General features: G+C 44.1%; 1 protein-coding gene across 2 annotated transcripts in view; it reads left to right on the top strand.

Annotated features, from left to right (window-relative positions):
- Positions 1 to 25,818, top strand: part of CNTRL (centriolin) — a 92,698-nt gene that overhangs the window by 38,068 nt on the left and 28,812 nt on the right. For both annotated transcript variants that reach the window (XM_054997646.1, XM_054997647.1), the window contains 9 exons: positions 735 to 942; positions 2,633 to 2,812; positions 3,929 to 4,108; positions 4,704 to 4,820; positions 7,050 to 7,194; positions 15,426 to 15,568; positions 17,039 to 17,231; positions 24,252 to 24,532; positions 25,579 to 25,787. In XM_054997646.1, the coding sequence (XP_054853621.1) occupies positions 735 to 942; positions 2,633 to 2,812; positions 3,929 to 4,108; positions 4,704 to 4,820; positions 7,050 to 7,194; positions 15,426 to 15,568; positions 17,039 to 17,231; positions 24,252 to 24,532; positions 25,579 to 25,787 (1,656 nt within the window). The remainder of the gene's footprint in view (positions 1 to 734; positions 943 to 2,632; positions 2,813 to 3,928; positions 4,109 to 4,703; positions 4,821 to 7,049; positions 7,195 to 15,425; positions 15,569 to 17,038; positions 17,232 to 24,251; positions 24,533 to 25,578; positions 25,788 to 25,818) is intronic.

The raw sequence follows: 25,818 nt of genomic DNA, 5'->3' as shown, positions 1-25,818 counted from the left end.
GGTTTGCTTTCTTGGACTGTACCACCTGTGCTATCTATAATTTCTGGAGAGATCAGTACAGGAATTGAGTACCTCATTTCTGTTACATGTCTACCATGCAGTGTCTGAGACTCTAGGGGGCTGCTGCCAGGCAGGGTGAGCAGTCCTGGGCTGACTCAACATCAAGCTGCTTCATAAGCTAAATACAGAGGAGAGTGATGCCTACAAGTATATGGTAAATTCTTATCTAGGAACTTCAGCCAATTGCAACTCCTTGTATTTACAGCATACACTTGGTGTGCACTCTTTAAATCTGTTTTGAAAGAATCGTCATTCTTAAATTATTTTAGGAGTCAAATTAGGCATTAATTCAAGACCTTGATCTGATAGTCCAAGTCACTGTTGAACATCTAAAAAGTGAGAGAGCTTTCTGCCAGCCCCTGCTTCTCTCCTGTTCTTCTCTCCTTCAGCAGCTGTTCCTCAATGCGGCCCGGCTGTGCTGGGGAGAAAAACTGCTGAGGAAGGGCAGTGTAAACAGAAGCAGTGGGCACAGAAGGGCTAAGTATTTTTTGCCTGCCTGCCACTTCTGACAACATTGCACCCTTTCCTTACCACTTGGAGGTTGCTCTTCCACAGAATATCTAGTTTGTCTCTGACACAATAGCTTAAGATATTGATGATAAGCTTAATCAATAGTTCTCCTTAACCTCTCCCGTTTCTCTTCCTCGACTTTTTCTTGCGACTGCTTATTTTAGGTGCCATAACTCAAACGATTTCTTAGGAAAAAACCTTGCAGATCTGCAGAAGCAATTTGCTGAGATCCTTGCTCATTCACAGCAGGAAAATAAGGCAGCACAGGCCAGAGAAAGGGAGCTGCGGAAGGAAATGGCTTCTCAGCAAGCTAGGATGGAAGCGGCACAAGAGAAATACAGGCTGGCCTGCAACAAAGCTGCAGAAGCCAAAGTAAGAGGATTACAAATTGCACAAAGAAGTGGCAAAAGGTCACTTTCATTTTTGGTATAACACTGGGGAGTGTTTTGGTTATTTTATATAAATGGTTGGATGTTTTTATATGAGCGTGTTTGGTGTGACTACTATGTTGTGGCATTCTTGGATAACTGAATATTTATAAAGCTAGACAACCATGTAGGCTGGAAGTTTGTGCTATTCAGTATGAAATACCTGAAAGGTTCAGAGGTTAATTATGGAACTGGATACTATATTTGTTAGAACTAGCAGACTGAAAAGGGAATCTTTTCTTTAAATACTGATACCAGGGTACAGTCAAGAGATATTTTGATGAGATTAAATAAGATTTTATAGCACCTATTTTAGCAGAAACCATGAATAAACATAAAACTCAATTTAATCCTGCTTGAATATGTATATAGTGCTGTTTCTTTCATTATTCAAATTCTTTCTCAAAATCCACTTTTTCCATGTATCTTTTGGTTTAGCCCTTAAACCTCATCCCTAACTAAATCTACAAGACATTTAAATGCATTTCTCACATACATCCTTCCCTATCTTGCTGGATATTGATTATTTTATATTCCTGCATTTTGACCTGTTAGCCTACAAAGTGGCTAACAAGTGCAAAACATGAATACAATTTTAAACAGTAGTCTAAAACAAAATAAGTATAATCAATAATCAGAGAAACAATAAAGCAACTCTCAGGACCCAGGAAAACAGAAAAACTAAAACTAATTATAGGACCAAATGTGTGTGTATTATGTGCTGTCAAGTCGCCTCCGACCTATGGCGACCCCATGAATGAAAGACTCCAAAACACCCTATCATTAATAGACTTGCTCAGAACTTGCAAACTGGAGGACGCCGCTTCTTTTATTGAGTCAAGCCATCTCGTTTTAGGTCTTCCTCCTTTCCTACTGCCTTCTATTTTTCCTAGTATTATTGATTTTTTTCAGAGAATCTTGTCTTCTTATAATGTGACCAAAGTACAATAGCCTTAGTTTAGTCATTTTAGCTTCTAGGGAGAATTCAGGCTTGATTTGATCCAGTACCCACTTATTTGTCTTTTTGGCTGTCCTTGGTATTTGCAGAATTCTCCTCTAGCACCACATTTCAAATGTATCAGTTTTCTTCCTGTCAGCTTTCTTCAAAAAATGCCCAACTGAAAATGTCATTTTAACCAGGCAACTGAAGACTAGGAGGGATGGATTTGAGTAAGCCTTCCTGGATGGGCAATTCTTGGTGTTGCCACTGAGAATGTCCTGTCCCCTGTATTCATATCTGCTACAGCTCTGACCCTGGAGAACATAGAGCAGGGAATCTACAGAAGACCTCAGTGAATGGGGTAGGCTGATTGTGAACTCCTTGGAGGCAGGGACCTTGTCCTTTCTGTTTATGGAACTAAAGTGCCATGCATTGCACTGCATAAATCATAAGAACATCAAGCTTCAGAATGTTAGAGATAGCACAAAACTATCTCTATGTGGTGTACATTCTAATTGCTATCCTAGAATAAAACCCTTTATAATGGTTTGTAAAAGGAGGCAAAAGAGGTGAAGCCTTTGCAAAAAAAAATAACCATGTGTTAACTTTCATTGTCTGGGAATGGCAGGCATCAGCAAGATACCTGGGGAAAGAGCACATCATTTTTCCTTTGTTTCTTGCATTTCAACACCAGATTAAATCTGAGAAGCGACAGAATGAAACCAGAGTCCGGCAGCTAGAGAATGAAATCCAGGATCTAAGTGAAAAGCTGAAGAACATGGAGGAAATCCAGTCCCTTGCAGATCAGCAGCTTCAAGATGCTGAGGAAGAGAGAGAGAGAATTCTTGCTCAACTGGAAGACTTGGAGAATAGGGTAGGACAGCATCTAAAACATATGCAAATAGTCTGGCAAGTCTTAATCTAATGGACAGAGACTTCCTCTGTCAGAAGATGTCCTCTGTTGGGGGAATTCTCGAGAAAGACTTCATGGAAGGGGAACATAGGATCCAAACACAGAATTGTTACAATATCTTTTAAAAAAACCATCAGTGAAAACATTAAACAAACCTCCAAAACAATCAGATTGATAATAACTGGTAAATACTTGCGGGACCATCTTTCCCCATATGTATGCCGGAGAGCATTAAAATCAGCAAGTAAGAACTTACTGGTGGTCCCTGGCCCCAGGGAGGCCAAGCTGGCCTCGACCAGGGCCAGGGCATTTTCAGTCCTGGCCCCAACCTGGTGGAACTCTCTGTCGGAGGACACCCAGGCCCGCCAGGATCTTATATCCTTTTGGCGGGCCTGTAAGACAGAGATGTTCCGCCAGGCATATGGTTGAGGCCAGTCTTTCATCGTTTTAGGAGCCTCCCTACTGGTCTCCCACCAGCGGGGGCAACGTAATCATCTGCCTCCCTATAAGCGCAGTCACTAGTTAATTTTAAACTGTGCCCCCCCACCCCATTGTTTTGCTTTGTTTATATTATGATAGGGGAAATTGGAAGGGGCCCGCCATCTGTTTTTGTATGTATTTGTGGTGTTTTTTGGTTTAAAATGTATTTTATATGTTTTAATGCTCATTGAGCATTTAATTGTAACCTGCCCTGAGCCCATTTGCGGGGAGGGCGGGCTAGGAATAGAATCAATCAATAAATAAATAAAATAATTAAAAAGTAGTAAGAACAGAGCATCAGCATAAGCTATAAAAAACTGTTTCAAAAACCCTGTAGAACAGGCTGATCATAACAGCATCAAAAGACCAAGAAGGAAAGGACCAAATGAACTTCGGGTGGCAAAGAGTTCCATGGTTGGGGTGGGTGAGCAGCAACTGAGAGGGCCTGTTCTGCATCCCTGCCTGCCTGATTTCTGACACTGCATGTTCATGAAAAGGCACTATTGGCTGTTCTTTAGGCAAAGAGATTTGTTTGCTTGGAGGTTTGCCTTCGAGTAGTTTAGTGAAGTCTATTGAATAATACTTTGACTCTTTCAGAAAAATGCAGAAGATGCCAGGTCACAAAGGCAATTGCTTGGCATCAATAAAGAACTGGAGGAGTTAAAACAAGCAATATCTGCTTCAGATAAACGGGCAACAGCAGAGCTCAGTGCAGCCAAAGATCAACTCCAGTCACTTCATGGGACTGTTCACAAGATTAACCAGGAACGCTCTGAGGTACATTATTGCTAAATTGTAAATCTGGATACTTTCTGGAAATTATTTCTCTTGATGCCATATGCAGTGTTCAATCTCTTGATTTATATGTCTTTTATAATTTGAGCATGAAGTTCAGTTTTGGATTGCACCTTACTTGATTTTAATTAATAATGGGATGGATACTACACTTAAAGCTTAGAAAAACTTGCTACAGAAAGCAGACCAAGAAAGAAATTATGGGAGAAGAAATACACCATCCCTCTGGCCAGAGTTCAAGTATTCCTCCTTGCTGTACATATTGGTGCTCAGAGGTGTCTATGCCAACTGTATTCTTGGCCACCCTCTGGTTATTTCTTCAACGGATAAATGAACATTGTAGCTATGAGATTCAGCGCAATGTCATCCTCTGCTAGACAAGCAGTACCCGTACATTACCTGGCAATGGCGGTAAATTAGACTTGAGGCGTACAAATACAAAATAACAGACTTAATTCAAATGAGAAAATAAACAGCAGCATAAATACAATCCTGCAAGGCTTTCTGTTTTTAACCAGTGCAAAGTGTAATTAGCTGTAAGATAAGTTCAAGGTTCCCTTTTGTGTTTAAACCTTAGGAGCTTCAGGAAGCCGAGAAGTCTTCTATGGAGGCCACTCGGGCCTTAAAGGGACTTGCCAGAGCACAAGCAGAAATTGGATTATTGCAAAAGCTTTTGAAAGACAAAGAGGAGCAGGTTTGTTAGCATTTTTCTTGCTCTTGCATCTTGCTAAGGAACATTAGTCTGGGAGGAAGAGAATGAGGGTGCACCACTTTGTTTGTTGATTTGTTTTTGCTTTGTTCTGTTTTAATCAGGTGAGAGCTGGTGTGTGTGTGTGTGCGTGCGTGCGCGCGCGCTTTTAATTCTGATCCAGATGAAATGTGGGTCTGGATTTGATTGTGGTTTTGTTTTCCATTACCTAGGGTAAGAGGTTGGTCTGGATTTCTATATAGTCAGTATTAAGTGTGGCTGTACTTGTATTGTCTTGTTTATTGGTTTCTTTGCGTACTGATGGGAGAGAGATGCTTGGAGGGACGGAATGGAGTGAGAGGTGGTACCACAATTCATAGTGTGTGAGATAGATACAGTGATGGGAGAAGAGCAGGTCAGGTAAGGGGAAGGTTCCACAAACATTTTTTGCAGACATCCAAGACTGACCTGGCATGCACCACAAAGATTTGGCTAGGGGAAGGCGGAGGGGTTAACCTCTCCCAATTGTGTCCTCGGGGCATTCTGTGATATATCAGCGTAGGCCTGGTAGGCTGGGAGATGGTGTTGGTGTAGTCTGTAAAGACTCTATATTCTTATCACAGTATCCCATCCAGGGCATTACCAATTATGAAGTTGTGCACCTAATGTTAGGACTGAGAGACCAGATTGGGATTCTGTTGGTGTACTGCCCACCCCACTGCCCAACACTCTGCCTGCCTGAGTTGGTGGAGTTGGTCTTGGGGGTGATACTGAACCCCCTAGGCAGGCTGTCCTGAGTGACTTCAACATTTATGCTGAGGCTGTCTTGTCAAGAGGATTGCATGGCCTCCATGACAACTATGAGCCAGTCTCAGGTAATAACTAGTCCTATACATTGTGTAGGTCACACTCTTGATTTGGTATTTTATTCTGGGCAGGAGGAATATGATCTGAGGGTGAAAGAATTGATGACAGTTCCTTTGAGACAGACAAATCACTCTTTGTTCAGATTTGGACTTACAGGGATACGGGATCTTTTAAAGTGACTGTCCCCAAAGCCAGATGGATCTGAATGGCTTTCTGATGGTTTCGTATTGATATGGCTGGTGTTGCTGTTAACATCCTGGTTGACCTCTGGAATGAGGAAATGACCTGGGTGGTTGACATGATTGCTTTCAGGCTCCCCCTTTCTAGTGTTAGAGCCCACGTAACCCCTTGGTTTATTAAATCTGATAAGACACGGACAAAAGCTCATTTTAAAGCATACTCCATGGCAGTGATGGTGGCAAAGAAACAACAGTTTTCCACCAGCATTGTGTCTGCACAATGTAGGTCAGCAAAGTTGTTCTGGATGTTCAGAGGACTGTTGAGGTCTGGCCTACAGGAGGAAGTAGACTGCTCGGTTGCCTGCTGTAACCATTTGCAGATATAATCTCTTGCATGACTCCACATTAGCACTTACAGTTGTCGGATGGTGCCAGGGTGCTGGCTTATCCAGTCCACGTTGAAATCTGAAGGGAGAGTTAAGTGTCTAGAATTTGGAAGAAAATCAAAAGAGGTATTGGGCTAAAAACGGCGAAAATCATCCATGCAGAAAAGGCCTTTATTTAGCCATCTTGGTGGCCCTTGTGAAGGCAGAAAGGCAGGATATAAATGTTGTTAAATAAATAAAATTAAGCCAAGGGACAAGAGTGAAATATAGACTTGAATACGAGGATCAGTTGGGGAACTTATCTCCCACTGACTTCTTCAAATACAGGACCTGGTCAGATACTTTCCCAGGATATATTGTGTGTTAAGGCGCTGAGGAATGTACAATTTGGGTCAGTTACTACTAGTGAACTTTCAGACTATTATATTTTTATACTTCCTTTTTGCTTAGGAGCTTAGAGTAGCGTATGTAATTGTCCTCTCCTTCATTTTATTGTCGCAGCAATCCTGTGAGATAGGTTAGGTTGATTGAGAGTGATTAGTCCATAAGTTATCCAGCAACCTTGTCAGCTGAGCAGGAATTTGAACTCAGGTCTCCCCAGTTTTAATCTAACACACTACACCTATTATATTTTATGTAGAGTGGGACAAGGTCTAGCAAACAAGATCTAACCAGGTCTTTTATGCCACTGTTTAGATGCCATGCCAAAATTCTTGAGTCAGCAGCTTTCATAATTTGATATTAAGAGTCCATTTACTTTTAATTGTAATAAACAAGATTTTGATTAAACTGTTTTCCAATAGTTTCAGTATGAAATGGAAAAGGCAGGTGCTCAGCCAACGAAATCAGATTTTCAGAAAGACCAGATAGAGAAATTAAACCAACTCTTGCAACAGCAGAAAGCAGAAATTGACCGACTACAAAGTCTGTTAAAGCAGGCTGGAGCAGGTAATGTTTTCCCTCCCCTATGGTTTTTTTTTCATTGTGCTTCAAGTTTTAAAGTCAGTTGTATTTATTCCCTCCTTTGCATATTCTGCCCCACCCCCTCGCCTTTTAAAAATACTACAATTAAGTTTCTCAAGCTTGGGGACAAAATCTTGACACTGCATATCTGAACTCTTTTATTTTTCACCCCACCATCCCCAGAATTTGAGTCTGTCATGTATCAAATGCTAATAAATCAAAAGGCAAATAAATCCATGTTCATTCCTCTTCTAAAGATAAAGACAATTTACAAAATTCTTTTAAGGCACATTAAAGTGATACTATAAAATTATTAAAACTTAATAAAAATAACTAACAAAACATTGATTTCAAAGTGAGGATCCATTCAAATCAGTCATATCACTGGAAGTGACTCTGGCCACATTCCATAACATAAGGGGATTGATGGGCCTCCCTAAGAGGCTGTTCTACGGTCTGTTTCTATGTTTGTGTTCAGGTCTCAGGGCTGCTTAAAGATAAAATGTACCATCAAGTTGCTACTGATTCGTAGTGACCTTATGAAGTTCCACCTCATGTAATTTCAAGGCAAGAGATGACTTGTGATGGTTTGCCATTGCCTTCTTCAGTGTAGCAGCCCCTGTATTGCGTGGTGTTTTCTCATCCAAGCACTGCCCCTGCTTAGCTTCCTGGCTTTGAACAAGATCAGGCTATTCTGGACTATTAGAGCTGCTTACAATTTCAAACTCTGAGGAATCAATTCCATATTTTTTTGCATCCAAGATTCATAATTCAAGAATTACTCAAATACAAAAGAAAGAGGGAGTGGAACATCTTTTCCACCATCTGGGCTTGGGCGTTTGTCATAGTCATACAATTATTGCAGTGAATTAGCAGTGACCATATGGGTTCTTACAGATTTTCACTCTCACCCACTGAAACCTAAATAGAGAACCTAAAACAGATGTTGGTCTATTTTTGCTGGTGTCTGAGTTGTCTTGGAGGTCATCATTGTTTTTTCCATTAAGTTTTGATGCAAAACGACTTATTCATCTTCGTTCTTCTGTGCCTCCACACATGGGACTGCGCAGGCGCAGGCCAGCCGCCGGAGAATTTTCTAGAGCTTCCATGGCTCCGAAGGGGCCGTTTGTCGCGCGCCTCAGCGACCGTTTTCCCGCCCAAACGGTCACGTGATCCTCCAGCGACCAACGGCCCCTTCCCTCAGTTCTCTTCTTGCCGCCGCTTGGAGAGAACGTGAGCTTCGTTGCTCTGTGCTTTTTTGTGCTTCGTGCTTTATTCTGACTGATTGCTTGGCTTTTGACTTCGGACTTCGTGACCTCGACTATTCTTCGGATCTCGTTTTGGACTTTGTTGTGGACTCGGTAATTTGACTCGGACTGTTTTTGACCTTCCTTTCGCGTGCCCCTGAAGATGGCCTCAAAGGCTCTCTTCAAGCATTGTCTCCAATGCCACACGAAAATGGCCAAGACCGATGGCCATGAACTGTGCCTGTTCTGTTTGGGGGAGACCCATAATGTGACGGCCTGTAAGATTTGCCAGGGCTTCACCAGCAAGGCCCGGCAGGAGCGCAAGGCCCGACTGAACTCCTCCCTGTGGCAGAAGGTCATGTCCGGAGGCGCTCCGTTGCCCTCCTCCAAGGCCGGCCCAAGCCCCTCTGCCGAACGGCATTCCAGAGCTGGCTCAGTGGCCTCCGCGAGGTCGGGGTCGAAACCGCGTCCCCCGAGTACCTCGGCGTCGAGAGCGGCCTCTCCAGCGCAGGGACCGGTGCGGCCGCCCCGTAGCGCGTCATCTACCAGGTCGGATCCGAGACCTACGTCGGAACCGAGGATCCTGGTACCGAGTCCCCGGTCGGAACCGACGTCCGGATCGGTTCCGATGAAGCCTAAGAGGTCGAAGCCGAGGTCCCCTTCGAAGGCGAGGAGCGCGTCGGTTCCGAGGTCTTCTTCGGAACCAGCGAAGAAGAAGAAGAAGACCAAGCATCATCGGTCGCCGCGTCCCGCTCCTCAGGAGGAGGTCATCGTGCTTCCTCACACGCCTTCCCCTCACCTGGGCTCCCCGGAGCCAGAAGACATCTCCGTGCAGGTGCCGGATCCGATGGCCTTCGAGACGGTGCCCGCGGAATTCTCATCGGGGCCGGAGCCGAGCCCGCACCGTCGGAGCCGACCATCGCTTGCCCTTCGGTCGCCGAGGCTGGAACCGAGCCCATCTCCTCGTCGGAGCCGTCCGTCGCCTGTCCGTCCGTCTCCACCTCTGGTCGGTCGTGAGCGGCATGGTTCCGGGGACAGTGTCCGATCAGTCCGGTCCACTGCGTCCCGGCATCGGCAGGCTTCCTACCTCCCCTCGCCATACCGTTGCCAATGGGAGGGGGCACCTGCGGGCTTCTCCGTGTCGGAACCGAGGCCTTCGACATCGAGGTCGGCGTGGGCTCCCCCTCCGCTCCAGGTTCCGGAATCCCAGCTCGGTTCCGATGAGGAGGATGGGGAGAGCTTTGGCGGCTACCAGTCGGAGTCCTGGTCCGAACCATCGCCAGCTGAGGAGCTAGTGCCATCTGCGGACTCGCCATTCGAGGACCTCCGCATCTACGCCGACCAGATGGCAAGGATGGCCAAGGCTCTCGAGATGGACATCTCTTCGGCTGTTCCCCAGACCAAGGACAAGCTCCTCAAACGTATCTATGGGGATAATCCGGCGTACGTTGGCTTTCCCATGCTCGAGGGTATTGAGGAGATTGTGGAGAAGGTGTGGCAGGTGCCCTGTGATCAACCTCCAACATCCAAGCGCATCGAGCAGCTTTACAAGATCAAGCAGGGCACCTGGCCGGCGTTGGTGAAACACCCTCCACCTTCCTCCTTGGTCACAGAGGAATTCAACCCCCGACGATCGGGTCACTCCTCGGTGCCTGCCGATAAAGAGGGCAAGAAGCTTGATGCCATGGGCAGGCGCCAATACATCGTTGCTTCACTGGGTCTGAGGATTGCCAACTACCAGACCATCATGGCAGGGTACCAGCTGTACCTCTGGGAGAAGTTGGCATCCTATACCCGGGACCTCCCTCCTGAGCAGAAGGCTGTGGTGTCCCTGCTGCAAACAGAGGCTGTCCGGCTGTCTAAACAGCAAATGAACGCTGGGAGCCACGCTGCTGACACTGCGGCTAGGGGGATGGCGTCGGCGGTGGTCCTCAGGCGCCACTCCTGGTTGCGGTCTACAGCCCTGTCCCAGGAGGTGCGTTCCAGGGTGGAGAGCATGCCCTTTGAAGGGGACTCGCTGTTCTCCAAATCGACCGACGAGACCCTGAAAAAGAAAAAAGAGGACAGGCAGACGGCGCGGTCCTTGGGTCTGGCTCCAGCGGACAAGCCCTCCTCCAGGTCACGGTACGCTCCCCGGTCCGGCCCTTACCACTACCAGGGCAGATACCAACAGCAGCGGCCGGGCTACCAACAGTATCCTGCCTACCAGCAGCGGCCTTACCCTCCCGCACAACAGCAGAGGAGGCGTCGGCCCTTCAAGCCTCGTCAGGCACAGCAACCGGCCCAGCAGAAAGACCAGCAGGGCGCCGGGAGGCAGTACTGACGGGTCGCGCCAGCCGTATCCCCGAACTTTTCGGACAGACTTAGTCCACTCCTCTCTGAGTGGGAGTCAATAACATCTGACTCATGGGTCTTAACTATTGTTGAACTGGGGTACGGGCTGGAGTTTGTTGAGCTGCCTAGATGCAGTTCACCCCTGACAGCTGTCAATAACACTATGGCCGAGCTGGATGCGGAGATCGTGTCGCTCTTGGCCAAGGGTGCTGTGGAAGAATTGCCCTATGAGGACTCTGTAAAGGGTTTCTTCTCTAGGTTCTTCCTGGTCCCTAAGAAGGATGGGGGCTTACGTCCCATTTTAGATCTGAGGGGCCTTAATGCCTTCCTCAAGGTGACCAAATTCAAAATGGTTACGTTGGCGGCTGTGATCGCCTTGCTGAAACAGGGGGATTGGTTTGCGGTTCTTGACTTAAAAGACGCATACTTTCACGTGGGCATACGGAAGGAGCACAGGAAGTACCTGAGCTTTGTTTACCGGCAAAGGGTTTTCCGGTATAAGGTGCTCCCCTTTGGCCTGTCCACTGCCCCACGAGTGTTCACGAAATGTGTGGCCCCTGTGGTTTCCTTCCTACGGGAGGAAGGCTGTACCATCTTTCCGTACCTCGATGACTGGCTCATCGTGGCTGAATCGGAGTCTAGGCTGGTGCAGGACATTGGCTTGGTACTTAGCACTTGCCAACGCCTGGGGCTCCTGGTGAACTTGGAGAAATCCAAACTGGTGCCCAACTGCAAGGTGTCCTACATTGGTGCACTGTTAGACTCTGTGGAGGGTAAGGCCCTGCTCCCCTTGGAGAGGGCTCGGTCCCTAAGGGGTCTAGTGTCCATGTTTAAAAGGAACCGATTCCAGTCTGTGCGCACTATCCAGTGCCTACTAGGGCATATGGCAGCGGCCACCTCTGTGGTGCCTTTCGCTAGGCTGCGTATGCGCCCTCTCCAGAACTGGTTTGTGCGGAGGTACGATGCTCTGCTGCACCCTCCGTCCCTCAAATTCTCTATCCCAAGGGTCGTCCTCTCCTCCTTGGACTGGTGGCTGTCTGATGACAACTTGTTTAAGGGGACCCCTTTTGGGTATCAACACCATGACATCACGGTTACCACTGATGCCTCTCTGTTGGGATGGGGGGCTTACTGTGGTGATGTGTCTGTGCAGGATGTCTGGTCTGACAGGGAAAAGACCCTCCATATCAATGTGCTTGAACTAAGGGCCATTCGTTTCGCACTTGTGTCTCTTACAGCACTGCTGAGAAATCGTCAGGTGTTGGTGCAGACGGACAACACGACTGCCATGTACTACGTGAATCAGCAGGGGGGCACAGTGTCTATGGCCCTGTGCCGGGAAGCCACACTCACTTGGCAGTGGGCTATCAAGAACGGCGTGTCGCTCCGTGCTATACACGTGGCTGGGTCGGACAATGCCCGGGCAGATGCCCTCAGCAGGGTCCCTTTACTGGACCACGAGTGGGAACTGAACGTAGAGTGCGTTGGGCCGATCTTCCAGATGTGGGGTCATCCAGTGATAGACGTGTTCGCCACTGCGGCGACCACCAAGGCCCACACGTTCTGTTCCAGGGCAGGGAGCGACCCCCTCTCTATTGGGGATGCCTTCCAGTTTACGTGGACGCAGGGCTTGCACTACATGTTTCCTCCGTTCCCCTTGATTCCCAGGGTCCTGTGCAAGATAGAGGAGGACGGGACGGACTGCATCCTAGTGGCCCCCTTCTGGCCACGGCAGGTTTGGTTCCCGAAGCTCCTGCAGATGTCCCAACGGACGTATGTGAGTCTGCCCCCTCGGCAAGACCTTCTCCTAAACGGGAGCCTGGTCCACCACGATCCCAGGAAGCTGCACCTAACGGCTTGGCGGATCGTTCCTCCCCGATAGGCTTTACTGACGAGGTACAGAGGGTCCTCCTGAATGCTCGTCGGCCATCCACTAGGCGCGCTTATGCGGCCAAGTGGCGCAGGTTTGAGCTCTGGGCACTTGCCAGAGGGGTGGTGCCTGACAGCAGTCCCTTGGGGGTTGTGTTCGACTATTTGTGCCACTTGCGTGGCCTGGGTTTGAAGGTGTCCTCCCTCAAGGTCCACCTGGCAGCGATATCAGCTGCTCACACCCGTGTTGAGGGTGCTACGGTGTTTTCTCACCCACAATCCCGCCAGTTCCTTAAGGGCATGTACAATCTTTACCCACCTGTGTCGGCGCCAGTGCCTCAGTGGTCGCTGTCCTTGGTGCTCTCACGTCTCATGTTGCCTCCATTTGAACCTATGGCTACATGCCCCTTGGACATGCTATCCTACAAGGTAGCATTCTTGGTGGCCGTCACATCGGCCAGGAGGGTCAGTGAGCTGTCTGCACTGCGGTCTGACCCTCCCTTTCTTGTGTTTCATCCCAACAAGGTGGTCCTGCGTCCCTGCCTCGGGTTCCTGCCCAAGGTGGTGTCCGCCTTCCACCTCTCGCAGGATATCTCACTGCCTGCATTCTTTCCTCAACCCTCCTCTAAGGGGGAAAAGGCCCTCCATACCCTAGACTTGAAGAGGGCCCTAGCCTATTACCTGGATAGGACGAAGGGATTCCGCTCCAGTCCTCACCTGTTTGTGTGTTTTGGGGCCAAGGACAAGGGTAACAGGGCTTCCTCACAGACCCTGTCTAGGTGGATTGTGACGGCCATTAGCAAGGCCTATTCCCTGGCAGGGGTGGCTTGCCCGCTTCATGTCAGGGCCCACTCCACGCGGTCCCAAGCATCCTCTTCGGCACTCCTCAGGGGGGTGCCCCTGGTTAACATTTGTAAAGCAGCCACATGGTCCTCTGCAGACACCTTTGTCAGGCATTACGCCGTTGATGTCAATGCGGAGCAGGATGTATCTGTGGCCAAGGCTGTCTTACACTCCCTCTTTTCCTGAGGGAGTTTTGGTATGACTTTCTTGGCGTACCTGTTGGGTACCCTTGAGTGAAAGTGTGTATATATGTACCTGGGGGTGTGTATATATGTAAATATTGGGTATTTATGTGTCCTTACACAGTATCTTTACATAGATGTATATATGCATATCTATTTATTGTTGTTCTTGTTTGCTTAATAAAATTGTGTTGGACTTCACCCCCGCCTTCCTTACTGTGTGAAGCTTGGTACACTCCCATGTGTGGAGGCACAGAAGAACGAAGATGAAAACAGGGTTAACATACCTGTAACTTATGTTCATCGAGTTCTTCTGTGCTGACACACAACCCTCCCTCCTGCCCCGCTGTGAACTCCAATGCACAATAATGTGATGGCTGTAACGGAAATTGGTGTTTTTAAGGTGTTATGGCTAAGGTGTGTTGGTCAAGCGGCGGCAAGGGAGAACTGAGGGAAGGGGCCGTTGGTCGCTGGAGGATCACGTGACCGTTTGGGCGGGAAAACGGTCGCTGAGGCGCGCGACAAACCGCCCCTTCGGAGCCATGGAAGCTCTAGAAAATTCTCCGGCGGCTGGCCTGCGCCTGCGCAGTCCCATGTGTGTCAGCACAGAAGAACTCGATGAACATAAGTTACAGGTATGTTAACCCTGTTATTTCCTTTATGATGGAAATTATGATTAAGATTTTCTTCTTTACACTTCCAAAGTTTTTAAGTGTTGAAATGTCACATAGACCAAAAATAGATAATCTCTATTATGTTTATTGTTATATTTTGTTTATTGTTTGTCACAGAACCATCCTAAGCAGAGTTGTACCCTTCTAAGTCTATTGAAGTCAATGCTAGGGTGTAATTCTGCTTAGGCTGGCAATCTACATGTCCTTATGCTGTAGCATAGTGGTTAAGTGGTCAGGATGCAAATTGGCACTCGGGTGGTTCAAATCCCATTACTTCCATGAACTCAGTAGGTGGTCCTTACCCTAGTGTATTATTTATTGATGTCTCAGCCGTTGATTGTTTTGACTTAAACTGTATAAACCACCTTGAGTCTCAATGAGTAAAGCAGACTATACATAATGCAGATAATAAAATAAATAATAAAATGCACCTATTTATGACTAGAACTAATCCATAACTAAATCATGCTACTAGAGTGTAGTGGTTAAGAGTGGCAGGACCCTAATCTGAGAACCAGGTTTGATTCCCCACTCTGACTGAAGCCAGCTGGGTGATCTTGGACCTCTCTGTCCCACCCACCTCATAGAATGATTGTCTTGAGTATAATAATAACACACTTCGTAAACCATTCTGAGTGTGGCGTTAAGTTGTCCTGAAGGGCAGTATATAAATTAAATGTTGTTATTATTATTATCTTATATCTCAGCTCCATCAGTCTTTCATTCAAAGCCTTTGTATTCAGGCAAGAACTTGATGGTTGGACAAGACCTGCTCAGGGAGTTCTTTTAATGCTCTACAAAGTTTTCTATTGTGTGGGATCCACAGAACTGAAAATAGAGTCAAGCCTGCATGAAGGCTTGCCTGCCTTCTCCTCCAGCTGCAGCCTCTGTGTCCCCTGAAAATCTGTTCTTGACAGTTGGAGGACTCTAAGGATCAATATGGGAAATCGGTAGGGGGCTGCTGCAGGAGTGGATCCTCCTTTCAGTTTGCTCAGGCAGGCCTTAGATCCAGGCAAATCTGTACCCAAGTATAGGTAATGAACCTAAATCAAACATTTCTTCTGCAGGCAACAAGGAAGAAATTAACAACATATTGGATGAAATTGAAGCGCTCAAGTGTACCATCTCTGACCAGAATGACACCCTTGCCAGTGTAGTAGATCCACGGAAACAAAAGGGACTTCTGTGTTGTATGCCATCATCATCGCAAGTATGATTTGATGGGGAGGAATAAAATATGGGGAACTTTCCTTTAGAAATGCTTAGGTGAATTTTGAAAAGCAGATTCAGGGGCATCTACTAATTCTGTAGGAGGTGGGTTAGCTAACTGTTCCCCATCTGTTGTTTTCTGCCTGCAGCTCCCTTCCTGAGCTGCTTTTCCCCCAACCTGGATTCCAGACATGGAGATACAGGGCAAACAGACACCCAGAACCAAAATACTGAGTGAGGGGTATATGCAGGAGTGTGTGGAGCATTTTCATTTCTGAGTTATTGGAGAATAATTCATACATTTGTCTCACTTGCCTATGATGGCAACTTTTATATAATGATGTCATTGTTACACATATTAATCAGCTCTTGTGATGCCTTAATGCATAGCTATGTACTATATAAGGTTGGATACTTCCAACTTTCTGCAGAGGGAAGAAGGACCTCTTCTGACTCCCTCCACCTAAAGACTGTACTGGGGATTGTGAGACATAAGTAGATGAAAACAAAAAAAAAGCTAGTAGGGTCCAATACATAATACATACTACCTTGCTTTGCAAGAAAAAATATTTTGGTTTTTACAGAGTACCAGATCTCTTATGCAAGTCAGTAGCTTTATGCTATATGTTACAAATCTTCAGGGATTAATTGAAGCCAACCGCCAGAAGGAAATTGACTGTTAAATCTCAAATCAGGCTACTTACATTAACAAGTCTGATATGATGTATTGTCAAAGGCTTTCACGGCCGGAGAACGATGGTTGTTGTGGGTTTTCCGGGCTGTATTGCCGTGGTCTTGGCATTGTAGTTCCTGACGTTTCGCCAGCAGGTGTGGCTGGCATCTTCAGAGGTGTAGCACCAAAAGACAGAGATCTCTCAGTGTCACAGTGTCTGTGACACTGTCTTTTGGTGCTACACCTCTGAAGATGCCAGCCACAGCTGCTGGCGAAACGTCAGGAACTACGCCAAGACCACGGCAATACAGCCCGGAAAACCCACAACAACCATCAAGTCTGATATGCTTCTATTAATGTATGCTTTTTGCTATACTTTATTCATTCATGGATAGTTGTTCCAGGATTTGTTAATTAAGAACTCGTACATGTTTATGAAGCAGCATATATGCTTTTGGGCAACACAGTACTGTACTGGGTACCAGATCAACATAGTGTTTAGCTTAGAGATAAAGTTAACTTGGGCACAGCTGACTGAAGGGACCCATAAACCACATGGTCCCAGATTGTGGCTTCCACATATGAAAAGAAACATGCTTCTTCTGCTGGCCAAATGTATCAGAATAGTTTAAATTTTCCTGCATCTGCAAGGCCTTTGCTCCTTGATGACGAACTGCACGAATTCACCTTGGAAGCAAAGAACAAGAGGGACTTGCGTTAAATTACATCATGGAGCTTACTGACTTGAGACCTGGTGCATGGAAGGTTTGTCAACTTCCATGTTTCAATTTTTTTAAGGCATCCACTCCTGCCTCTCAGAGTACCAAAGATTCTGGAGTTGGCCTGCAGTGTCCTATGTCCACCCCAGTCAGAAAGAGGCATGGGGAGGGTAAGCAAAACACGAAGGAGGCTTCTGTTTCTCCTGCTGCCAGAGTCTGCTGGGCATATACACCACTTGGAAGCGGCCTGCCAGAATCTCATTCTCATGGAGGTAGGTCAGCTTGATCCTCACCAAACTTGTTCAATCTTTAGGAGCTGCATGACAAAGGCAGTTTCTCTAGCACAGCAAAGGGAGAAACAACTCTTTTAGAACTTCTCTCTACCATGTAGCTATTAAAAGAGCAGGAGACCTGTTGCCAGCTAGGCTAGTAGACAAACATGCAGCTACCGGTACATATGCTCGCTTACTTGAAGTAAGACCCATTTATGTCAATAGAATTGACATTCTAGGATGTCTGGCCCATTTGCTGATCCTAACTTTGAAGACTGGTGCAAACTGTGTCTTCCAGGTTCCTCCCATTTCTATATTTATTTGTATTTATATATCACATTTATACCCTGCCCTCCCCACAAATGGGCTCAGGGCAGCTAAAAACAAGAAAACATTAAAATCATCAACAGTTTTCTAAAACCCATATTTAAAATCAGTACAATATAATGCAGATACTAGATAGGCGCCATACACAAAACAGGGTACATCCAATTTACTAAAAGCATGAATGCAGCAATGATATTTTCTTATCCACATCTTGCCTCGTGGACAGCCTTTTTTTTTTTTTTTGAAAAATTTTTTATTGGGTTAGAACATTTTTATTTTTACATTACAGTCAATTTTCCCCTAATTTTTCGTTTCTAACCCCCTCCCTTTCCCCCCCTTTTGTTGACTTCCAACAGCTTTCCCACCCTCTGTCCCTTTTCCCCTACTTCTATTAAATTCCTCTGTCTAAAACAGATATACATTCTCCATTATATTAAGCAGTACATCTTTAACTCCTTTACTTATTATACACCCAAACTATACGTCTTTAGATAAACAATTTATCCCATTTTCCAGTTTTGAATATTTCTATATAAACCTATATATCATAAACCATAAAAATTTCCCACATTTAAATCAAACAATTTGATTTGTTCTCTATATATTACTCATTTCAACTTTTTATGGTAATTCTATATAACTCCTCGCATAATCAATCAATTTAACTCTTCTGTACATTCAGTTTGGTGCATATAAATCTTATCAAAGAAAGAAAATATTGTTATTTACTCAATCCTCATGTTTAAACCTTATAATTAATTATTCTCTATCAATGTTCTATCAGTTAACCTATACATATCTATATATATCTCAATCAATTAATCTAACTGCTTATAAATTCACATTTCTCTTCCTCCCCCGGTAAAGTCACCCCTCTCTTTTATACTTTTATTATACTTCAGTAGTTCTCAAACTGCCACAGTTTTCCTCCCACCTCCCATTTCTTCTCCAGATATTGTTTCAGCTTCTCCCAGTCTGTGTTAAACTGCCCTGAGTCCAGATCTCTCAGTTTTCTTGTCATCTTATCCATTTCAGCCATATACAGCAATTTGTAGATCCAATCTTCAATAGTTGGCACTTCTTGTACTTTCCATTTCTGCGCATACAAAAGTCTAGCTGCTGCAGTCATATAAAAAATCAACGTCCTATGATGGGCTGGAATTCCCTCCATTCCCAAGTTTAGCAGCAGGAGTTCTGGGTTCTTATTTATTTGAAACTGTAAAATTTCACTCATTTCTCTTATTATTTCCCCCCAGAACTGCCTAGCTACCTCACACGACCACCACATATGATAGAGGGAGCCCTCATGTTTCTTACATTTCCAGCATTTATTAGAAGTATTCAAGTTCCCTAGCGCAATCTTCTTTGGTGTCATGTACCAACGATAGATCATTTTGAAAATGTTCTCCTTAATATTAATGCATGTCGTTGTCTTCATTGTAGTTTTCCACAAGTATTCCCATGCCTCCATTGTTATTTCTTTATTGAAATTTATAGCCCATTTCACCATCTGTGTTTTAACTATCTCATCCTCAGTATACCATTTCAACAGTACTTGGTATACCTTGGATATTCTTTTCTTGTCTTCTTTAAGAAGGGTCTGCTCTAGTTCCGAGTTCTCTGTTCGTATGCCCCCTTTTGCAAAGTCCGAGTTGTATAAGTCTCTAATCTGTCTATACTGGAACCAATCATAGTTAGGTGATAGTTCCTCTTGCGTCTTTATTCTAAGTTTAGATACTTCAATCTTAGTTATTTCTTTGTACGTTAAACATTGTTGTTCATTATCCACAGCTCTCGGATCTATCACCTCATATGGAACCACCCACAAGGGGGTTCCTTCTTGTAGGTAAGTTCTGTACTTCTTCCAGATTGTATATAGACTTCTCCTTACAAAATGATGCAGGAACATCGAGTTGACCTTTACTTTGTCATGCCATAGGTATGCGTGCCATCCAAAAATTTTTTTATATCCCTCTAGGGCTAATAGTTTCTTGTTCTTTAATGTCATCCAGTCTTTTAGCCAAACTAGGCAGATTGCATCATGGTAAAGTCTCAGATTGGGCAGTTGCATTCCGCCTCTCTCCTTTGCATCTTGTAGAACTTTTACTTTCACTCGAGGCTTCTTGCCTGCCCAAACAAAATCTGATATTTTCCTCTGCCATTTTTCAAATTGTTTAGAGTCTCTGATGATTGGTATTGTCTGTAACAAAAACATTACTCTTGGTAACACATTCATCTTAACTGCTGCAATCCTGCCCAACCATGACAAATTCAATCTATTCCATTTGATCAAGTCTCTCTCTATCTGAGTCCATAATTTTTCATAATTATTCTTGAACAAATCTATATTTTTTGCAGTCAGCTCAACTCCCAAATATTTCACCTTACTAGTTACTTCACAGTCCGTTGTTTCCATTAACAATTGTTGTTTCTGCTTAGTCATGTTTTTACATAGTATCTTTGACTTCTTTTTATTAATGAAGAAACCTGCCAAGTCACCAAACTCCTTGATCTTATCTATCACTTTTGGCATGTTCTCCAATGGATCTTCTACAATTAACATTATGTCATCTGCAAATGCTCTAACCTTGTATGAATAGTCCTTTATTTTTATTCCTCGTATTTCCTCGTCTTGTCGTATTTGTATCATCAGAATCTCCAATACTAATATGAACAACAATGGAGATAACGGGCAACCTTGTCTTGTTCCTTTACTAATCGTCAATTTCTTGGTCAGTTCATCATTCACTACAATTGCTGCAGTCTGGTCCCTATATATTTCTTTAATTGCTCTGATGAATCTTTCTCCCAATTGTAGCTTTTCCATAGTGGCAAACAAAAAATCCCAGTTTAAATTGTCAAACGCTTTTTCAGCGTCTACAAAGAAGAAACCAACCTCTTTATCGCAACGCTTGTCATAGTATTCAATAGCATTGATCACTGTCCTTAAATTGTCTCTTATTTGTCTGTCCGGCAAAAAACCTGCTTGTTCTTCCTCTATAACTTCCGAGAGCCACCCCTTCAGTCTCTCCGCCAATATCTTTGCAAAAATTTTATAATCATTGTTAAGTAATGATATAGGCCTGTAATTTTTCACGCTAGTCAGATCTTGGCCCTCTTTTGGGATCAATGATATATTCGCTTCACTCCAAGTGTCTGGAATTCTTTGATCCCTAAAAACTCCGTTCATCACCTCTTTTAGGAATGGTGCCAGTTCGTTGGCCATTGTCTTATAAAATTTAGCCATAAGTCCATCTGGCCCTGGCGCCTTTCCTAGATTTGCGGATTGTATTGCCATATTTATTTCCTCGTCAGTTACTTCACTGTTCAACTTATTTCTCCAAGCTTCCGAGATCTCTGGAAGTTTGGTTTTCTCCAAATATGATGCTATTGATTCTTTGTTTACTTCTTTTTTATTATACAGCTTAGCGTAAAATTTATAAAAGGCTCTGCTAATGGTAGTCTGCTCCAAATACGTTTTGTTTTCTTCACAAATTTTATTTATTATTTTCTTTTCCCTTTTCTTCTTTAATTGCCATGCCAAATATTTCCCAGGTTTATTAGCACCCTCAAAAGCTTTTTGATTCAGTCTTTTAAGGTTCCACTCCAATTCTTTATTACTCATTGCTGTTAACTGTTCTTGAAGAATTTTGATTTCCTGATGTATTTTCTTTTTCCCTGGTCTCTTTTTTAACTGTACTTCTTTGGCCTTTATTTTCTCCTCAATCTCTTGTCTTTTCTCCTCTTTCTTTTTCCTTGCTCTACCATTTAAGTCCATTAGTATGCCCCTTACAACCGCCTTATACGCGTCCCAAACTTTACTGGTTGGTACTTCTTTATTCACGTTGTATTGTATAAAAAACTTAGTCTCTCTTCTCAATGTTTCCATATTCTCACTTTCCTGTAACAAGTCCTCATTTATTCTCCAGGCTTTCCTTTTTCTCCTTTTTCCAAATTTCCACATAATTGGGTTGTGATCTGAGCCTACCATCGGCATTATTTCTACCTCCTTAGTCCATAACGCTAAGTCCTTTGAGGCCCAGATCATATCAATTCTTGATAATGTAAGATGCCTTGCAGAATAAAAAGTAAACTGTCTGGTTTTAGGATATTCTCTCCTCCATACGTCTTCGAGAGTCTCTTGTTGAATCAACTCAAAAAAAAGCTTTGGCAATAGTCCTCTTTTCTTTTGTGCTTTTGTAGTCTTTTTGTCTAGTTCCAAATCTGTCACTCCATTGAAATCTCCAGCAAGAATTATCTGGTCATATACAAGATCGTCTAAGTGCTTCCTTAAGTCCTCAAAGAAGCTTTCCTTTGCACCGTTAGGTGCATAAAGTCCGACTACCAACACTCTCTTTAAGTTCCAATTACATTCCACTGCTACAAATCTAGCTTCCACATCTCTCATAACAAATTTTGGCTGCAGCTCCTCTTTTATATACAACACCACTCCTCTTTTTTTCTTGTTGGAAGCCGCTACAAATTCTTTGCCCAATTTTCCAGATTTTAAATATTTTACATCCTGTTTTCTAATATGGGTCTCCTGCAAACAAACAATATCACATTTTTGTTTTAGTAGCCAATGAAAAATATTTTTTCTCTTATTCGGTGAGTTTAGTCCATTTACATTCCAAGATAATACTTTACACTCCATATTCATGGTTTTGTTGGTAAGTCTTTTTCATTGTCCTTAATAAATCTCTCCATCTCCCGCTCAGATCTGATACGCTTTTTTGCCCCTCCAAACTCAAAGGACACTCCTTCCGGTAACTCCCATCTGTACCTAATGTTCATGTCCTTCAAAGTCTGAATTAACACTCTATATTTTTTCCTGTCCAGTAACACTGATCTGGGCAATTCCTTCATTATGATAATCGTCTTGCCATCAATCTCCAATGGATCTTGAAATTGTTTTGTCACAATCCTCTCTTTCATATTTCTAGTTGTAAACTGCACGATCACATCCCTTGGTAGTTTCCTCTGGGTTGCAATTCTCGAGTTCACACGATACGCCACATCTAGGATAGCCACAATTTCCTCCTCCTCCTTCCCCAGGTATTCAGCCAACACCTCAGTCATCTGTTCTTGCGCTGACTTCCCTTCAACTTCTGGCAGACCACGAAAACGAAGCTGCTTCTCCATGTGTTTAGTTTCTGCAACTGACATCCTCCCCTTTACCAATCTCATCTCTGTTTGTTGCGTTTCTATTAAATTCTCCATCGCGTCTTCTACTGTTTTGACTCTCTGTTTCGTTCCTTGTAATTCACTGCTAATCGTTTCCACGCCTTTTTTCACTTCTGACAGCTCCGACTTTACTGTCTGTGTAACTTCTTTGACCTCTTTAATAAGCTCCAATTTCGTGTCCTTAAGTTCTTTCATCATGTCTATAAGTTTTTTGTCCAAATTTTCTATTGCCGATTGCCACTCTTTTTTCGACATCGTGGGGCTTGCTTTAGCTCACTCCCACGAATCTGCTCTCTTCCTCAGCTCCGTGGCGTATAATTAAACGTTTTCCTTTTTTTCAAATGTCCCAATCTTTGCCAAAATTAATTTTTTATATCCAAAATGTCGGGCGTCTTTTCTCTATGGTTTCTCTATGTTATTATAATCCAAGATGGCCTACTTCCTCTTCCGCTGAAGCCACGACCCTTCCACTTTCAAAAATGGCGATTCCCCACTTCCTGTCCCTTGGCAAGGGCCGCTTCCCTCCAGCCACTCTATTGTTGTTACGCACTTCCTGTCTCCCGTCTTCCCACAGCAGGTCTCGCGATGGTGTCTTTTTCCCACAGCTCCAAAACCACAGGTATTCAAAGCAATAGTCCGATTTTTGTAATAACTTCTTTAAACTTAGTCTCTTTTAAAATACAACTCCTGCCGAGTCTTCACCTCCTTTTCACTAGTCTGTTGCAGTTTAAAAAACTACTTTCTTTCCTCTCTGTTTTTGTCAATCTGTCCCGTTTCAAGAGATAGCGATCTTTACCTTCTCTTCAACTTTCTCGGGTTGTAATCGCTGTTTCGATCTTAAATTCTCCTCTCGACTTCCCTCCCCGATCGAAGCTTGGGTATGTAGGTCTTATGCCAGCCGAATTGGCCCCAAAATTGCCGCAGAGATTATAGCCGACCCGTCGCAAGGTGGGACCTCAAGGATCGGGGGGGAGACTCCTTGTGTAGAGCCCCCCCTCGTCCGAGATCTAGCTCACCCTAGGGTCTTGAGCGTTCTTTGCCTGCTCCCCGCCTGAGAGCAGTCGGCCGCGGGTTATTTTCACCCCTCCGGCCGGTTGAAACGGCAATCCGGTCAGCTCCGCAAATGGAGCTGCGTTAGACCTCCATGAATCCCAAACCGGAAGTCCGCCTCGTGGACAGCCTTTGATTACATTGCTTGAGAAGCAGTTCCACAGGTTATATATTTTGCTAGAGAGATTTTTTTTCTAATTTATTTTATTTTTATGGTCAGCCTAAATGGTCTTAAGTGGTTCACAAAAGCACTGCCTATCATTACAATAAAATCAGACACACTTAAATTTAAAAAGCAATAATAAGATCAGTTTTTAAAATGCTGTACTCTCTAGAACAGTTAGCTTAGAACTGAACGCTTAAATTTTCACAATGTATGATTTTCTTCAAAAGATGTGTTTGTTTTTATGTCTGAGAAGGTGTTCTAACAGATTATATTCATGGTATCCCAAACAACAGGAAACCACGAAGATGATGAAGTGACCTCTTCTTTTGTACCGCCTCCTGGTTCTGTTATTTATACCCTGCTGCCAGATGGGGCTCCTGCGCCTCCAGGGGTGGTGGTGTATGGCCTTCCTCCTGTAGCAGCCAATGGAGGACAACTTGCTCACTCTACAGTCATGTATGGATCACCGCCAGCAGGAGCCCAGCTAGTTTACAGCCCTCTTCCTGCTAACTGTTCAGTGCCTCTTGTCCCTGTTGGAGTGCTTCACTGCAACATACCTGAGCACCATAATTTGGTAAGTTTCTGGGTTCAGCCTTTGAAATCAAGATGCATATTCTGCAGTGTAGTGTAGTAGAGTTGGGAAGTCCCTCATTTCAAATCTGGCGTAAGCTGACTAGATGCCCGTGGCAAGCCGCTCTTTTTTCCAGCCTCAGTTATCTCATTTGTAAAATGTAAAAAGTGATGTCAGCCATACATGGCTTTGGTACAGATTGCTGAAATTATTTATACAGAGTATTGCAAACACTTGAGTAGCACCTTTTATAAATACACGTACATTAATCTGATTGTGTCTAAATCTAGGAATGTATTGTTTATATTACATCAACAACAACTGGGTCTAGCTTTGTAAATAAACCCTTTCCCCTGTGAATGCTTTCCCTTTTTCAAACAAAGAAGTAACCAGTGTATTTTTTGCAGACTGGAAGAGAACAAGGTCATAACTTAGCACATTCTTATGGGGGGTATACGTGTTAGTCTGGTGGAGCAGAACAGAGAGCTTTGTGGTATTTGAGAGACTAACATTTATTGTAGCAGGGGCTTTTGTAGGTCTACCACAGGAAAGCTTGCACTACAATTAGTCTTTAAAGTGTCACAAAGTCTTCGTTGTTTTAATTTGGTACATGCAACTTTGCAGTGCATGTTCTTGGCTGAAAAAATTAAATGTGAGAATATTTTTAGTATTTTAGAATCAACCTTAAACCTAGGTAGTGATTTACTCTCTCTCTTTGGAGCTCTTTATGTATTACTGTTGCTGGGAAACATGGAAATTATCTTCTTATATATAAAAGCAATCTGTCAACTTCTAGAAGTAGTATTGTTCCCAGTGCACGCCCATATAGTGTATGTTGTAACATCTGTAGATGAAGCAAATAAGTAAACACAAAGAATAGCGTAGCCCCAGTGAGTGTGTGCTGTGTGCCACTATATGTTTTTACATGTGTCTTCTTTTCAGATGTTTTTGTGCTTGCTGTAACGGGGCGGTGAACAATTTGGAAATACATATGCCATGTAAAAACATGAAATTCACTCACCTTTCATTGTACTGTTTATCTGCTGCAGGAGAATGAAATTTCAAGACTAAAAGGTGTTCTAGATCAGTTAAAGTCTCAGAGGCAGGAGGGTGAATGTCCAGGATCATCTCATTGTGACCATAATAAAGACAGGGAAGAACTGTACCAGGACATTGAAGGCCTCTTGAGTGAAAGAGAAGAGCTAAAGCATGAAGTGGCAGAGCTACGCAGGACAGCCCAGAAACGAAGTAAACGCAAGTAAGGATGTTTTATTGCATCTTAGTGAGCC

Source organism: Eublepharis macularius, chromosome 14, assembly GCF_028583425.1.
Source record: "Eublepharis macularius isolate TG4126 chromosome 14, MPM_Emac_v1.0, whole genome shotgun sequence".
In the NCBI taxonomy this organism is placed as follows: Eukaryota; Metazoa; Chordata; class Lepidosauria; order Squamata; family Eublepharidae; genus Eublepharis; species Eublepharis macularius.
The sequence above is the reverse complement of the archived record's forward strand: the minus strand, read 5'-3'. Positions and strand labels throughout refer to the sequence as shown.